This window comes from Leptosomus discolor, chromosome 2 (genome assembly GCF_034619465.1).
Source record: "Leptosomus discolor isolate bLepDis1 chromosome 2, bLepDis1.hap2, whole genome shotgun sequence".
Classification (NCBI taxonomy): domain Eukaryota; kingdom Metazoa; phylum Chordata; class Aves; order Leptosomiformes; family Leptosomidae; genus Leptosomus; species Leptosomus discolor.
Genome location: NC_141392.1, coordinates 47,988,260 through 48,004,764, shown reverse-complemented (window position 1 = coordinate 48,004,764; position 16,505 = coordinate 47,988,260). Strand labels below are relative to the sequence as shown.

The 16,505-nt window shown below is 38.9% G+C and overlaps 1 protein-coding gene across 3 annotated transcripts in view; it reads left to right on the top strand.

Moving 5' to 3' along the window:
* Positions 1-16,505, top strand: part of SMOC2 (SPARC related modular calcium binding 2) — a 145,267-nt gene that overhangs the window by 61,122 nt on the left and 67,640 nt on the right. For 2 of the 3 annotated variants that reach the window (XM_086461032.1, XM_086461033.1), the window contains exons 4-7: positions 38-137; positions 7,610-7,657; positions 12,998-13,048; positions 13,833-13,907. In XM_086461032.1, the coding sequence (XP_086317158.1) occupies positions 38-137; positions 7,610-7,657; positions 12,998-13,048; positions 13,833-13,907 (274 nt within the window). Of the gene's footprint in view, positions 1-37; positions 138-7,609; positions 7,658-12,964; positions 13,049-13,832; positions 13,908-16,505 lie in introns of all 3 variants that reach the window. The other variant, XM_086461031.1, reaches the window with a different exon arrangement.

The window sequence follows — 16,505 nt, the reverse complement described above, 5'->3', positions numbered from 1 at the left end:
CTGACAAACTGCATGTGGTTCATGTTGTTTCTGACAGGTTCAGTGCCACAGTTACACTGGATACTGCTGGTGTGTCACCCCCAACGGTCGTCCTATCAGTGGTACTGCTGTGGCCCACAAAACGCCCCGGTGTCCAGGTAAGACTTGTTTAGCTGGCTGGGTTATGACATTGTCTCATGAATAGCAGACTTCATCTGTGGCATATGATCAGACTTCAGGAACAAAATTCTTCACTGGAAGGGTGGTTCAGCCCAGAAACAGGCTCTGGCAGAAGCTATGGATGCCCCATCCTTGGAGATTTGCAAACTCAAGTGGATGAGACTCTGAGAATGTTGGTCTACCTTTTAAGCTAGCCCTGCCTGAGGTTACTGCTACCCTGTGATTCTATGATCCATCTGCTTTATTTGTGCTATAATCTAGCTATTGAAGGGGTTTTCTGCAGTGGTTATTTGTACAAAATATATGTGTCAATATATGGAACTGTGCAACTGACTTGCTAAGGCAGTCCTTTCTTCATGTTGAAACTCACTTGCACATAAGTTCGCTTATTGTGAAAAATTTCAGAGGACTTTACCTGCTCAATATTTTAAGTATTTAAAGTATAGAAAAAAACCCAAAACCACATACCAAAAAAATATGGAGTATGAATGTCCTGATTTGTAACATAGCCCAATGAAAGAACTCCCACAGCAATTTCATGAATGACAAAATCCAGAGGAGAAAAAAAGTGAAACAAAGCATTAAGACTATAATGGAATTTTGTGGAAATTAATTGGCAAATCAAACTCATTGCCATGTGTACTGCCTTTTGTCTTTCATCAGGACAATTAAGAGGTTCACTGTTTTTTAGGAATTTGCTTCTGACTCTATTTCATTGACATTGATAGTAAATATAAATCGGCAGTGTATGAACAGTTGCCAGAATTGCTGTTCACCTCTCTTGAGGCTGACAGAATTGCACAGAAATAGCTCTAAAGATACCTGAGTTCTATGTGCTACTTTTCTGTTTGTGCTGCAGCATCATTCTCTGTCAGAAAGCAGAAGAAATAGCTTTAAAAAGCTAAGCTTGCAATGTAAATAAAGCTGAAAAAAAAGGTGGATTAGGGCCCTTGAGGGAATTCATCTGGTCTGATCTACTTCAATTGTTCAAGCACAACATTGATTTTTTAAAATAAATAGATGTAGGAAGGAAGAGACTGCTGAGAAAGTTGCAACAAAGACTATAAAAAGTTAATTCCACTTTTAAGGTGTGTCTTGCTTAAATGATTTGCAGAATCTTCCATGTATCTTGCCTGTAGGTGAAGTTTAGCCAGAAAGAATACTCTTCAGACTAATCCTTTTGATCCAGTCTGGAAAATCACTGTGGAATGACAATCAACTGTGAAAAATAATATAAAATGTTCAGAAGCTTTAAAATAGAGAAAAATGTGCATTCAGTTTAGTGTAATTATTATTTATAACTGGATCATGTCTTCAGAAGACACATTGTTAGGATAACATTGTTGTGCTTCACTGTTTTCTTGAGTAGAGGTGCTTTTGCATGTCCATAGCCAGGGCTTCTCTGAAAGATGCCTTCATTGCTTTCTTTGCAATATCAAATTGTAGCTTCCTCCCTTTCACTGACATCAGTGAAAAAGTGTTTATGCTGATGCTTAAAGGTCAACAAGTAATTGTTTGGCAGGTGTGTCACAACAAATGGCATTATTTTTGCTCAAAATGTTGCTGAGTTAGTTACTGTACTTTCACATTTTCTATTTGTATTCAGTATTATTGAGGAGAAGCTGCAGTGTAGTTCCAGGTTAATTAATAGTTTAATATGAGAATTATTCTATCTCTACAGGAACCAAATCCTAGTTCCTCTCAAAGGTATGTTCATGTGCCTAGCAGATAAACTGCCAGACTGCTTCAGCTTATTTTTGGAGGGGTGGGCAGGGAAGTTAATTTTACAGAAATGCTAAGGAGAAGGTGATAGTAGCAATCATTTTTAATTTAGTAGGTAAATCAGAGATAAATAGACTGCTCAGGGGACCAGGTGAGTCTGCAGAATCTGATTTTGCTCCATAGAAGATCATGGGTCGTTTTCCAGTTGTTATGAGACTCTTTGGGATTATCTGTACACATTTCCTCCCCTGCTTGTATCAGTGCTCTCCTATTTTACTGCTCACTTCATTTTACTTCTCTTTTGTCCCTCAGGAAATAAGTCTAGCTACAGCAGAGTTTGGAAATAGATTTTAAATGCTAGGAGATTTTGCAGTGGTAGTGGCTAAGGGCTCAGTATTAAGAGGTCTGGAGAAAACTTCACATTCAGCAGAGAAGGCAACTACAGTTTTTCTCAGAAAGTTATGTGGTATAATAAGGCAAAACTTTGCTCTTACATTGCAGAATGAAAGCCTGAAGCACCCTTCTCCCATTTCCCAGTATATATTCAAATTTGCCATCTGTTTAGGATAACAGAGGGGGGGGGGGTGGGCAGGTTTTGTTTTTGTTTTTCTGCCAGAACTGTTGATGTTTTCCAGATCACTGTTGATTCCCTTTTGTACTTTTTCTTTAGTACCACTGTGCACGGGAATTACAATAAAAATATTAGCGAGTATACTGAAGTTGAGTAGATGTACTCTTGTTTTAACTAGTATTTCAGGGATGCCATTTGTTCCAGTTGTCTATTGCCTATTGTCCCTAGTCAGTTTAACACATTGTGTCATTGCTAGCCTTGTTGCAGGCATTGTCTTGCTTATGTTTTTGATATTGCAGGCATATCTCCTATAGTGGTGGCATCCTGACACCAGCATGTTTGTGTATTTCACTGTGTATTCTGCAGGCATGATGCTATAGCTATTTAAAAAATGTTTATGCAAATTTGTCAGTTTGCATGTACCAAACTTTTTTCTCTCAAGATCACTTCTGCCATCTTTTTCCCTTTAGAGGAAAATGTGCACAGACAATCAAGATGGCAGGTAGAGTCAATTGTGAAGATGCTTTTGTAATGATTTTCTCATAGGAAATGTGATACCATGGAATGTGTGAAAATTTCTCTTTTTAATGAAAATGTTCAGTGGTTTTCTTCAGTTCTAGGTTAGCTCTTCAGTAACTTCAGATAAGGTTTGAGTACATGTCTAATCAACCGTGCTGTTCCTAAATTGTGGGATAATGTCTTGCCTTTCATTTTCTCCCAGTAGAACCACCTTTGACTTTGGTGAATATCTAGAAATAGGAAAGAAGAGCATGGCAGCCTGGAAGAACTTGGATTTTAATAGAGGAAATATGGAACAAAATTTAGGATGGAGAGTTAGGGGTTTGTTTTCCTACTTCCATTCCCTAGCCATGCTTCACATTTTCTGTGTGGTATTGGATAGGTGAAACAACCTGTAGGTTTATCTAACTGTTAATATTGGTTAGCTGCGTAACATGGTGCTTCTTAAACAGGTCCTGGGACAGAAGTGTCACGTGTATTTTTTTTATGTATCTACAATAGCTGTATGAGCCATTTTTTGCTCATTGTGTTGTTCTGGTTGCTCTTACTGAAGCTATCTTTTTCATTCATGGAAGGATGAAGGTTATAAGCAGCATTAAAAATGCAGGACTCTCCAACTGATTTATGTAAAACCTTTGCTTTAATTACTACCTCTTTACCTGTAAGAGGCTCTTCCATCCTTTCCAGTTATTCCCACACCAACACTTGGTACTGCTAAAACACACATGATAAATCTCAGAATGCCATTCCGCTCCATTGAAATAATCTTCACTGTTGCAGGAGCAGTGGTGAGAAGGATAGTAAATCAAACACATTCCCATGACAGCATTAAAAAGAAAGCTCCTTAAAAATGATGAATGTCGACCAATACTTTCAGTAAAGAACACCAGACATGAAAAAGACATTTTTACAACTCCCCATCTCTGTTATCAGCACTGCAGGGAACTGCAGAAATTCCATTGGCAATGAGTCCTGGGAAATGGGGCAGAAATTGAGAAGCAGGTGTTAAGTTATCATTGGAAAATAAATGTTAGCCTATTGTAGAGTTTTTATGTCCTATTAACTATGCTGGGCTTCTCCCAGTGAGATTGCAGAGATAGGGAGACACGTTTTGTTATTATGTGAAGTAGTTTTGCCAAAATACAAGTACCTTTAAATATTCAGAACTCTTCCTGTCTGTATAGTGTTATCATCAGATAATATGATAAAAACAAATGTATTTGTGAAGGCAATGAGCTTTTAAAAATACATTATATTGCTTTTGTTAGCTAGGAAAAATACCCATCCTTGAATCATCTAGACCTCCTATCCCCATACATAGTACTTTCCCGATACAGACGCAGTCAGACACACCCATATGTGAGACAAAGAACAGCATGGAAAGTTTACTTTCATGTTTCTTGATATCTGCATTTGGTGATTACATATCAAATATTCTTTAGTAGGAGATCAGAAATAATTCTCTAAACTAGATAATAGACTTTCACCTTCTCTTTTAAAGCCCAGTCACATATGATCAGAACTGTAGAAAATGGATATGCTAAAACTATAGACAATAAAACTCACATCGCATTCCCTGGAAGATTTATTGTGCCTCAGAATTTGTTAAGAAGTAAACTGGGTGGATTGTGGGGGTTGCAATAAACTAAGGCATTAATATTTCTGCCTTTTTTTTTTTAATTAATCAGAATTGTAAGTGGATAGATGGCTAAGAAAATGTACAAGCTAGAATGGTACTAAATTCTTCTGGTTAAAATGATGCTGTTGAATCCTCTTTCCCCTCTCCCATTCTATAAATATATTTATGTGGTGATTTGGTTGCTTACAATGCACTAAAAAATTGGAAGCTGATTGTATTGTCTAACTTTTAGATAAGTTATAAGTTGCTGTTTCTGTTTCTTGCCTAGCTGAAAATATGAGCATTTGTCGTGAGTATTGAAGATACAATTTCCTAGAAACTTGCAAATGCAACTTCCTATCAACATTTAAGCTAGAATTCTACCTTAAATATATTCAGAAAATCATAGAAAAAACTGATACAAGCTCAATAACCTGTCCTTACCTCCAACTTGGAGACAGTAAGAAAAGTTTCTACTGTATAAATTCAAAATTTCAGGTGGAAACTATGTGAAGGTCGCAGATTTCCCATTGTAGGAAATTCTGTGAACATTTTTGCAAGCTTCCTAAGACTATTAAAAAAGTTAATGTTAGCCCAGTCTGCCCGATCTTCCTAGCATTTATCTAATTTCATAGTGAAATCAGATTCACTATGATAAAGTTAGCCTTTGTGAATGCCACTCTCTCCCTCCATCCATCAATTTTCTATCAAAATTTAGGGTAAAACAAAAAGCAAAGCATAGAAAAAAGAATTAAATTCTCCCTGACTGTACATGAATGTCATATAGTCATTATTTCTCACAATTTCACATACAGATGGAGTAGTCTGAAGACATCTTGGTGTTAATAAAATCTGGAAAGATGTTTCTGCTTTTGGTTTAAAATGTGGAATATTATATAAATTTCACCAATGTGTTAAATTATGTAGGTATAAACTGAATTTTAAGTTACATTTGTAATAGTGGTTCTGAATGCACATAGAGAGACAACACTGGTGTCAAACTGAGGCTTTCCTTAACACACTTTTTAGCGCAAAGGGCCTGTCAGTGGCAGTTCTTGATACACATTCCCCATGCTGAGACCTCATTTCTACTCACAAATTGGTGTAAAATGCTTTAGTGTGATTGAGAGTCAGACCTAAAATCTCTGTATTTGTAACTGAATTAAAATTATATGCTTGTGCATCAAAATTAAATTGAGAAACTAGAGTTAATTGTAATTGGATGACATTTGAGGAAAGATTGGATCACTGGTATTTAGTGCAATTAGCAAAACCTGTAATTTTGTATGTGGTACTTCCTAAAACTGGAACATCTTATTTGAGTTCAAGCTGAGCCTCTTATCAAATTCAAGCCAAGCACCAAAAAGCTCAGAACTTCTGGCTTCAGCTAGTATAAACGCAAGAATCTGTCTTCTGTTCAGAGTGAACAGCACGGATTAGTATTGCAGTCTATTTAGAGCAAGCTATCCCAAACGTCCTTGGATATAATTCCTACAATGATAATGACTTTATTTTTCCTGTCTGAATTAATAGTGATGCATCACTAAGTATATTGAATTTCTGGTGATTCAAACGTAATACAATAAAAATACACTACCACCAAAAGAGGAAATGAGTCTAAACTAGAATATTGTTGATAAAAGCTGAATCCTTCAGAAGGTAATACCAGCTTGGCTGCATTATCTTGTATTCGTTTATGAAGGCTTTAAAATCAGCATGCCAGATTTGTGATGTTAGCTGTCTTCCCTCTGGCAGACTCCTGTGTCTAAACTTCATGCTCAAGTAACCATCAGTTCAGCATGGTAAACAAGGCCTGTGATGTAGTGGGTTCTCTTATTTAAATTGTTCTTTTAGGACAGATTTATTGTGCTGCAAGATTTGGGGCTTTTTGTTTGTTTGTTTTAAACCCAGTGATTTTATTAGTTATTATTTATTAGTTATTCCAGAGGGAAGTAAATTAAGAAAATTAAGTCAACCAAATTATTTCTCACACTTCCAAGCATCTGTCAGATGTGAGGTTTTTATTCCTTAAAGCAGGTGTACGTAAGAAGAGACTGGTAAGAATTGATAGACATTATGCTTTTTGATTTTTGATTACTCCATGTGGCTCTTCAGAGAGAAAAATACCACTTTTAAAGGTGTTTTTTGTGGAGCAGAGATAGATATGTTGATAATAAGTGGCTAATGAGTCATAAGAATAAGGAAGTCTTTCTTTTAAATCCTAAGGACATCCTCCTCCTGAAAAAAATACTAAGAAAAGTAGATTCTCCATTTCTTGATTTCTTGAAATCGAGACTGGATGCTGGGTTGCGTTGGAGTCCAGGTTGGTAGAATGAGCTGTTAAAACCCATCTCCTGCAAACTTTGTGTCTCCCTTTCCACCACTGCTGTCTCCTTTCCTAAGGGTCACAGCTCTGGGGACATCTCTTGCAACCTGCTCAGGCTCAAACTCAGAATAAGGTGCTGTCGCTGCCTCCCCCAACACACACACTGTTCCACACCAGCACAAGGTTTCCGGAGGGCTTTGTGTGAGGTACTTAAAGCAGAAAGGAGCAGTTTTTAATCTTGGCCAGGACTGGGCTACAGGCTGAAGAAGCCCCTCAGAGCAGCTGAGGTGTGTGGGCAAGACTCTGTGCATGTAGTAAGGGTGCTGCCCTGCACAAGGGACTGTGAGGGAGTAGTGCTGGGGCGATGCAGGACCTGTGCTCACTGGCTCAGTGGGGAAGGGACACATAGACTCTGCAGCACGTGAGCATGTTCTTTCACTTGTGTCTATGGCAGTGTTTAATGTTATCTCTTTCTCAGGTCCCGTGGTGGCCAAGAAGTAGCATCTGACAGTAAATTGATCATACCAAATGCAGAAGTGAGGCAAAGCTAAAATCTTTGGTTTGCAAGGGAAGAATTTGCTGATATTTATTGCTGTCGTAAACAAAAATAAATAATTAAAGCTGAACTGTGTTTCTTGGAAAATGTATTAAAAGTGAAAATATTTTTCTGGTTAATTCCTTTTTCCTATTGCAGGTTCAGTGAGCGAGAAGCTGCCACAACGAGAAGGTGCAGGCAAAACAGGTAAATATCTTATTTGGCCTTCATATAGAAACTAAAATAGCTGTGGGATACACCACTGTGATTTTCCATAGATGTAAATTATCAATATATATTCATCATGTATTATAGCTACATATAATATGTATACATACATGCATGTATTTGTCTATGTATGCATAGACATATTTTTCTAGCCTCAGCCCTACAGACTTCGCTATTCTGTGCAGTTTGAAAGATAACTTTTCTTTCCATAGCTATACTCTGAAATATTTTTCCATACTGTTTGCTTGCTCTGGAGGACAGATTATTCTATCTGTTTGATAAAGACAGCATTCTGCAGTCCCAAAATCTCGTGAACTAGAGTCCTCACTTTAGTTCCATAGCAATCAATGCTTCAGTCATCTTGGACTCAGCACTTTGCTCTATATAGTGACTAATTCACCGTATGGCTTACATTCATGGCCAGATGATTGTTGTTGTTAGAGATAGATCATGGTGTATATCTTGCTGGCAGGACAAAATCTGATGTGACTCCAACATAGCTGGTAGATTTAAATAAGGGAGATGTTTATGCTTAAACAAAATTAAAGCTTACACTCTCCAAATACTTAAAAAAAAATTAAATTCACTTCAAAATAACATACTAAATGTTGCTGTCAGTTGCACTGGCATAAATTAATTTTGAAGAAGTTATTCCTATTCATGCTAATTGTCATGGTTTGAGCCTATCCAGCTGGCAACAAAAGCACCAGGCAGCCGCTCGCTCACCCCTACCCTGTCCCCTGAGGGATGTGGAGGAGAAAATGCAACCCAAAGGGCTTGAGGGTCGAGACAAAGGACAGGGAAGGCTCACTCACCAGCTATGGTCACGGGCAAGAGGCAGACTCAGCTTGGGGATAACAGCACACATTTAATACAAACAACCACCACCACCAAGGATAATGAGAGATACAACCAGGTCTTAAATACAACACACCTTCCCCCCACCCCTCTGGTCTCCCCGGGCTCAGCTCTGTTCCCTCTTGCCCCCCAGCAGCGCAGGGGGCAGGGAATGGGGGTCATAGTCCGTCCGGCACAAGGGGTCTCCGCTGCTCCTTCCCCCTCAGGGAGAGGGGCCCTCGCAGCCCTCCCCTGCCCCACCGCGGGGTCCCTCTCCCGGCAGACATTCCTCCTTCCACTGCCCCAACGCGAGTCCTTCCCGCGGGGCCGCAGCTCCCCAGAACCCCCCAGCGCGGGTCCCTCCCGGGGCTGCCGCCCTCCCACCCACGGGCGGCTCCAGCGCGGCCGCAGTCGCGGCTGCTCCGGGCCCGGTCCCTGCTCCTCCGGCCCGGGGCCCTCCGCGGGCTGCGGGGCGACCTCTGGGCCGCCGCTGGGCTCCAGGGGCTGCAGGGGCTCAGCCGCCACCCCACCGCGGGCCGCAGGGGAACCTTTGCACCGGCACAGCTCCCCCTCCCCTTCCTCACTGACCGGGGTGTCCGCAGGGCTGTCTCTCTCCCATCCCCATTTGCTCACCAGCACAAACAGAACGAAGAGACACAATCAGCCGCTTCTTTCACTCTTAAATAGTCATTCGCAGAGGTGCCATTGGTCTGGCTTTGCCTAGAAGCGGGTCCGAAATTGGAGCCGGGAGAGCTTCTGGAAGCCTCTTACAGGAGCTACCTCCGTAGCCCCCTCCCCCATTACCAAAACCACGCCAAAACCCCGCCAGACACCAAACCACCGCACTAATGTTAATGACTATCTCTTTGGTCTACTGTAAATATAAAACATTAAACAGTAAACATTTTTTTTTTAAAGAACTTTTGCAGCATTGCAATATACCGAACATTTAAATAAACTATTGCACTGTTTGATTAAGAAAATCAGTGCTTCTTTAAAGGCTAATAATTACAAAGTACTAGAAAACTGTTAGTTCATGTATTTCCAGACAAATTGCATGTTCGCCTAACCTTGTTACCCATTTGATTTAGGTCAGAACTTTCATTTTCAGCTTTGAACAGATTGAACTATCCCATATGTAGAACTTGTCTGAAATCCTTTGTTTTTGTTTGTGACTGTGGCAGCTGAGCTGTTGAACCCTGAATGAACAATCATGGAACAAGGACCTTAAATGAACACAATTTATCAAATCTCGTTTTGCATCACATATATTCGTGTCTAAAGTGACACGGTTGCATTTTACTCACGCCCCATTTTTATTCTCCAGCACAAGTCTGCAGCAGAAAGGGCTGCTGACCTGGTTCCCAGGTGTCCCCTGACTCTTCTCAGATGCTGCTAAATTTCTCTCCCCACCCTTATTCCAGCCAGTCGCTGCCTTATGCTTTAAAAAAACTCATGTTGTCAGACATATCCCAACCTCTTTAGAGCATCACAGAGCAGTGAACAGGATTAGCTCTCTGAGTAAAACAGCTGTGCTTCTGTTTCACAGTCAGTGTAGTAAAAAATATTTTGTAGCTCAGCTTGTAATAACCAGAAAACTCCCTGCTCATCTTTCCTCTGAATGTTCCTGTGGACTAACCAGGGGTGTCTGGATGGGAGTACCTGCCCATGTTGTAAGCTGGCAATCTTAGGCAGTTTCACAATGTTTTCACTGCTGCAGAGGACATGCTCCAGATCTTCAAGTGTGATCTTGAGGACTCTACTGAAGAGACAGCATAGACTTAGCCTGAGACAGTCTCTTTTCCGAAGATGTCCCACAGAGACTCACAGGAGAAGAGATGGTAGGCTGTATCTGTTGCGGTTGTGCACCTTGCTTTCTCTGGGTATTCCAATACTGAGAGAAAATTTCTGGCTGCATATTTTGGAAGTCAGGAGCTCTGTTTGCATGTTTGCAAATTTGCACATTAAACCGAACAGATATAAAGCTTGAAAGATGACTCCTAAAGTATCTTCCCTGGCCCTGCAGTTCCCTCCTCTGTCCAAGGAAAATATTCAGACTATCTGAAAAGCACAGGTGTCAGAGATGGGACCACATCCCTTTTTTCTAATTCTTAGCTGACTTCAGGACTATGTTCTTGGTAACTGAACTCTGACACCAAACAGAATGGTTTCTGTTTAAATGTATACACATACTGACTGGTGTGTATGTGCCAGCCAGGAAGACCTATGCAATTAACCTGTGAGATACCTAGTTAACATGAAGATGAACTGCTTTATGGTTGTGACACTCTATTGAATGTTGTTCTGAACAATGAAATGCCACATGCCACTTCATTCTTAACACAAAAGGTTTTATGAAAAGATGATGTACCTGACAAGAGTACAAACAGAAAATTAATGTGGGTGTCTTCCTGCAGATTAAGGGTAGTTCAGGAGCTGTTGTAGCTCCTCCAGTTCTGGAGTGAAGTTAATACATTTTAGATTATACAGATATCCTGTGCTAAATGTTTGGTTCATTGATGATCAAAAGCAAACCTCTTTCTTTCTTTCGTGTGGGGGGACCTGAGGCCAGTTTTATGACTCAATCGTTAAATGTCTGTTGAGTTTTTTTTTAAAAAAAATTAAAAATCTGATAAACTATTTTAAATGCTGCTTGGACAAAGATCAAGAGGCTAATTTTGATTGGGCTGATTATCACTAAAGTTGCAGCATAATGTCTGAAGTTCAGGTAATAACATAAGATCAAATGTGTCAGAGACTGAAATTTGTGTACCAAAAGATGATTAGAAAAATGTCATTTAAATCCAAAACCAAGTTTCTTGCTGGGCTTTTGGTAATATTTACCTACTGTAAGCTACCCTCTGAAATTTTGAGTTGCCTGAATCACATACCAATTGATGATCTAAATGTATATCTTGATTCTCAGTACACTAGGGTACTTGATGGCCTCTCTGAAATTAATCAGTGGTCTTATTCCACCACCCAGAGGACACCACAAAAATGCCAGCAAAACTAATCGGAAGTGGCAGTCTGTTGTGGCATTGGAGCAAAGAATCCTGTCATAGCATGGATGTGAAGAATGATCATTCTTAAAAGAATTTCCTTATGCTTTTGTTAAAACATTTTGCAGTGAAAATAAGTTTCTATTGCTGCTGCTTTGGTTTTGTGAAAAGCATGGAGGTTAATGTTCCATGCTATAAATTTGGTCTTACTTGCTATCAGTATTTACTTGGTATCTGTATTTGCTCTGACCTAGGCTGTGGCCTCCAGCAGCTAAGGTCTGAGTGCCTCCAAATCTTCTGCATGATTTGCATAAAGACAATACAGATTTACAAAAAAACCTGTGATGATGACAACAAAAAGAGCAGGAGTAGGATGTTCTAAATGGCAGTAGCAAGAAGAAATGGAAACAGTGTGTCAGCCTTAAAGCTGCTCCTCACTGTTACCCTGATAGGGCTACATGCAAGAGCAAGCTTCTCAGTTACCTTTGGTTCTAGCTTCCATGAAAATGCCAGGAAAACAATCTGGAAACTATGTTGGTCTGCAATCCAGTTGTGAAACTGCAAGAAATGCTAATAAAACCCTTGTGTGGGAGATGCTGTTTACTGTGGGACATCTTGGTCTTGGAGTTAGGTCCATACTGCAGGAAACAGCAATGACTGGAAAATATGTACTAGCAAGGCCTACTAAGTGGTATTTACCCAATATCTGCAATAACTTTAAATAATGAAAATATAATAAGGTAAAAGTGGGTCTTTGTGTACTGCTCTTTCTCACAGAATGCTAACTTAAATAATTTTTCATATTGAATTTTTCTTTTGCAGCACGACTTCCACTGTGTTTTACTGAACTTAAAATTACTCACATCCTCTTATCTTTTCTGTAAATTTTCCTGCCTCTTTTCTTGCAGTAATGGTTGGTAGTGGGTGGATGGAAATGGCTGACGGGAGGATAACAGTTATATGAACAATATTCTGATTCTTTAATCTGTGAATCTTGCTTATAAAATCAACTTGACTGTGAAACAGATCCTGCTGTGCCAAAAGAAACTTTCATTTTAAGGTATCAACATGTCTGCAACTACTCATTTGCTCCAGACTGCTTTTGCTTTCACAGGTCTTACCCCTTCTATACATTTATCTAATTACTTCATTAGAAATGCTGATTTGATAAGTTATAATCTATGTGCAGCATTAAAACTGAAGAATTACTCTCCAGGGAATGACATGATCACTTTATGCCTCATCAAAGACCCTGCAATCATTTAATCAGCCATAACCTCAAAAGCCATCCATTTATAATCTGCAGTCTGTAGATGTAATATATCTATGTTTGGTAGTACCTATAAATAATGTTTAAATTATTGTTTGTTTACCGGCCGGGGCTATGTGCAAATCATTAGTATCAATCACGTATGTACACTTATTTAGCTTACTCTCATAATTGTAGTCTCCTTGCAAATCTTTTCCATTCTGAATTCAGATGATGCCTCAGCTCCCGCGCTGGAGACTCAGCCTCAAGGTGATGAAGAAGGTGAGCATCAATGGGAACTTAACAGTGCGATATTAAACTATGTGGTATGGACTGTATACTACAACATCAAATGCTACCTTAAGTTAGGACAACTGCTGGGGCAGTCGCAAGAAATTGCAAGAAATGGAAAGCATCTGTACCTTTTTCCTGATAAAGACAGCAAGCACAATAGACTCTTTACTTACAAGGAACAAATTTCATGTGATAGTTTTGAGATGACACTGTAGCCATGGAGTCCCATATTAGCAATTTTAATTGTCACTACTCAGAGCAGGGACAGCTTTTAAACTTGAGCCAGAATGCAGATTAAAAGTCTATGTCCAAATAAGGAAGTTACAGGGTAAATTCAGTCCTCAGCATATTGCCTAGTAACATTAAGGTTGATGTTTTGTCAGGCTCATTTGCCTCTGGGGAAATTTGGTGCTTTGTAAATGGAAAGCCACATGCAATGATAGTCCTGTATTGTGGCTGCCTTACCACTCACTATGCAGAATCCGATCCAACATTATATTTTGGGTCCACCCTGGGAGATTTTTGTTCTGATTAAACATAATTTTAGTCTAAAAGTATTTCTTTCAACCTTTTGTATGAATGAGATAAGGAAGAAACTATTAATGCCTTTGCATGAATAAAGGCTTTAACTGTCCTAATAAAAACCAGTATGCTCTTTTCTTTTTTAGGTCCTTGTATGTTTAAAACTAGCCACTTAATATTCAGCTACTAGTAACTTTTAAAAATATGTAACATTTACAAACTTTTTTTTTTGATTTTTTTTTTTTTCTAGATATAGCTTCTCGTTATCCTACTTTATGGACTGAGCAAGTAAAGAGTAGACAGAACAAAACCAATAAGAGCTCAGGTAAGAAACTTAGGTTGTCCTTACTTTGCAGAGCTCCTGTGAAGACATGCATTTAGCCTTGTTAAAACTGAAGCCATTTAAGTGAAAGCCATTTTAATAATCATTATGCTTCCACTCTCATTATATGATAGTGACTTATTTGCATTGTGCTGGTTTTGTAGGCTCATGCATCAAAAGTTCCTTTTATATGGAAATATTTTTGGCCAGGCTTTACTAGATGTAAACTGATATTACTCCACTATAGTCTCTGGCTCACATCTGTTTGCATCTGTGATATCTACTTATGTTTTCTTCTTTTGCTGATGTGCAGCAAGAAGGTGCTTGGAGAATGACAGTGTGGGTTACACTGAAGTTTGGTGGTAAATCTTAGGAGGCAAACCTGAAAAGCAGAAAACCCATCAGAAATCAGTTGTCAGTAAACAGGAAATTGGAAAGTGTTACCTGCTTTTTGCTGCATCACAAACTCAGTTGTTTACAGACTGATCAGCAGTTTTGTGTGAATTTATTTTGTTACCTTTTTTATAATTGTTGAATTTTGGCTTTACTTTTTTTCACCAGTCTTCAGAATTGAGCTTTGTGAACTTGGACTAGGAATGTCAGGTGAATGTCCTAAGACTGAAGCCTCTAAAATACTCAGATACAGTTGGTGCTTTGGTGGACTATAAGTTTTGCTGCCTTCCTCACTGTTCCTTCCTTTCAGTGGAATAAACTTTAGAGAATTTTCCTCAGGTTCCTGGTTTCTTTTTCTCTGGAAAAATGTTTAATTTGAAAGGAAACGTTAATGGTACAGTCTGTGATTCAGTAAATCACCCAAAAGCACATTTCAGATCCAGTGGAAGTTGAGGTTGTGCTTTATATTAAGTATTGTGCTTCAGTATTTTACTGAGTGGAGGCCCAAAAGGATTTAAAAAGACAAGCAATCACTATCAGAAAGACAGACAGACATATCCTTACTAAGAAGTTTACAAGGTCCTTTATATAAGCTATTTTTAACATCAAAGCAGTAATTATTAGTAATTTTTCCTCTCCTTCGTTCTCCAGCAGGCATTTAATGGAAGGACCTTAAACAGAGTGTAGACAAGAGTTAGAAGCAAACACTTTCCATGCTGGAGATTTGTTCTGTCATTTGTTTGGTCAGTGTTAGCAAGAACAGAATTCCTTTGGGCTTTCTGTCATGTAAAATACGTGTATAGAAATATGTCACTTTTAGGAGTGTTTATTTAATTTTTACAGTGCTAGAGACTAGATCTAAAGCAAGAATTCTTGAGTTTGCAGTGCAGCTGCTCAAAACAAAAGCTTCAACACACACACAAAAAAAATAGGAAAACACCAAAGAAAAGGTGGTTTTATTACTGGGAACTTGTAACCTCCAATCCATCTAAAAACATATTTACAAAGGAAGACAAACCAGAAGCATAGTCTACCTGTGATATGATTGCTAGCCCATGGTGCATTAGCATCAAAAGCACAATTGTGTTGGATTTGCTGACAAAAGGACTTTCTCACAGCTGTACTATGTACAGGGGATCTCTGGAGGGCTTGCAGATGCTACAGTCTGTGGTGCCATACCCAAACTGGCAGAAGTAAGTCAGCAGACACTAAGTAGCCAGCTTTGCTTTAATATGTAGGCATACCTGATACACCAGAAGGGACCACTGCTCTCTCTGGTGTAAATTCTCTTGTATATCTAATACGACAAGATCAATCAGGATGAATCTAGGTGCTAAAAACAGTGTCTTCACCAGTTGTGCTAGACAGTATCTCTCTTCTGGAACCCAGAGTATAATGTGTGTCACTGACTGTATATTTATAAGTTGTTTTGATGGTTGAACATCACTGATACTCAGTAAAAAAGTCTTCTAAGGTCTAGAAAAAACTAGGTTAGATTTTCCCCTTATTATCTCTCAGAATGGTGCCAAGGCTTTTGGGAACATCCACAGAGAATAAAATCTGGGCTGCTACGTGTACAGAATAGGACCTTGTGACTGAATCCACCGGACTGTAAACTAAACACCTTTGGAGACCCAGGCTTCGCTATGAGGGATGAATACAGATGTCTTTACTTAGTTTGCATAGCAAACTCCAATTCAGACTTGGTCATACAAACACCAGAAAGTTTACTGAAATGTATTTGTCTGAGTAAAATGAGGAGAACGTATGTCTGCATATGAACTGTGTGTATAAAACAAAAGATGAAACCAAATTTATTAATAATTGGCTAATTTTTCATTTGTTTTTTCAAAGAAATTCTTCAGGTGCAAATAGCAATATGACCTAGCTCTGCCTCTAGAATGCTAAAAATTTCAAGCAAACTCCAAATATCCTACTTAAAATGTGCCTATTTTAGTCTGTGTTTCTTTTATTTTTTCTAGCTTTTACCCGAATATATGTCATAATATGTCACGGTCAACAAGTCATGGTCATAAAGAAACTTGTCTTGACCTGAGAAAGCAATCTTCTTAGGAGAATGTTTTGTGTGAGTTAAAGATCACAAATTAAAACATTAAATTTATTCTACTCATCCTGAAGTAGTTTGTTTTCGCTACTCTGCAGGTGGTCTGCCAGTTACAATTAGCCAATAAAATCAGCATAAGCTTT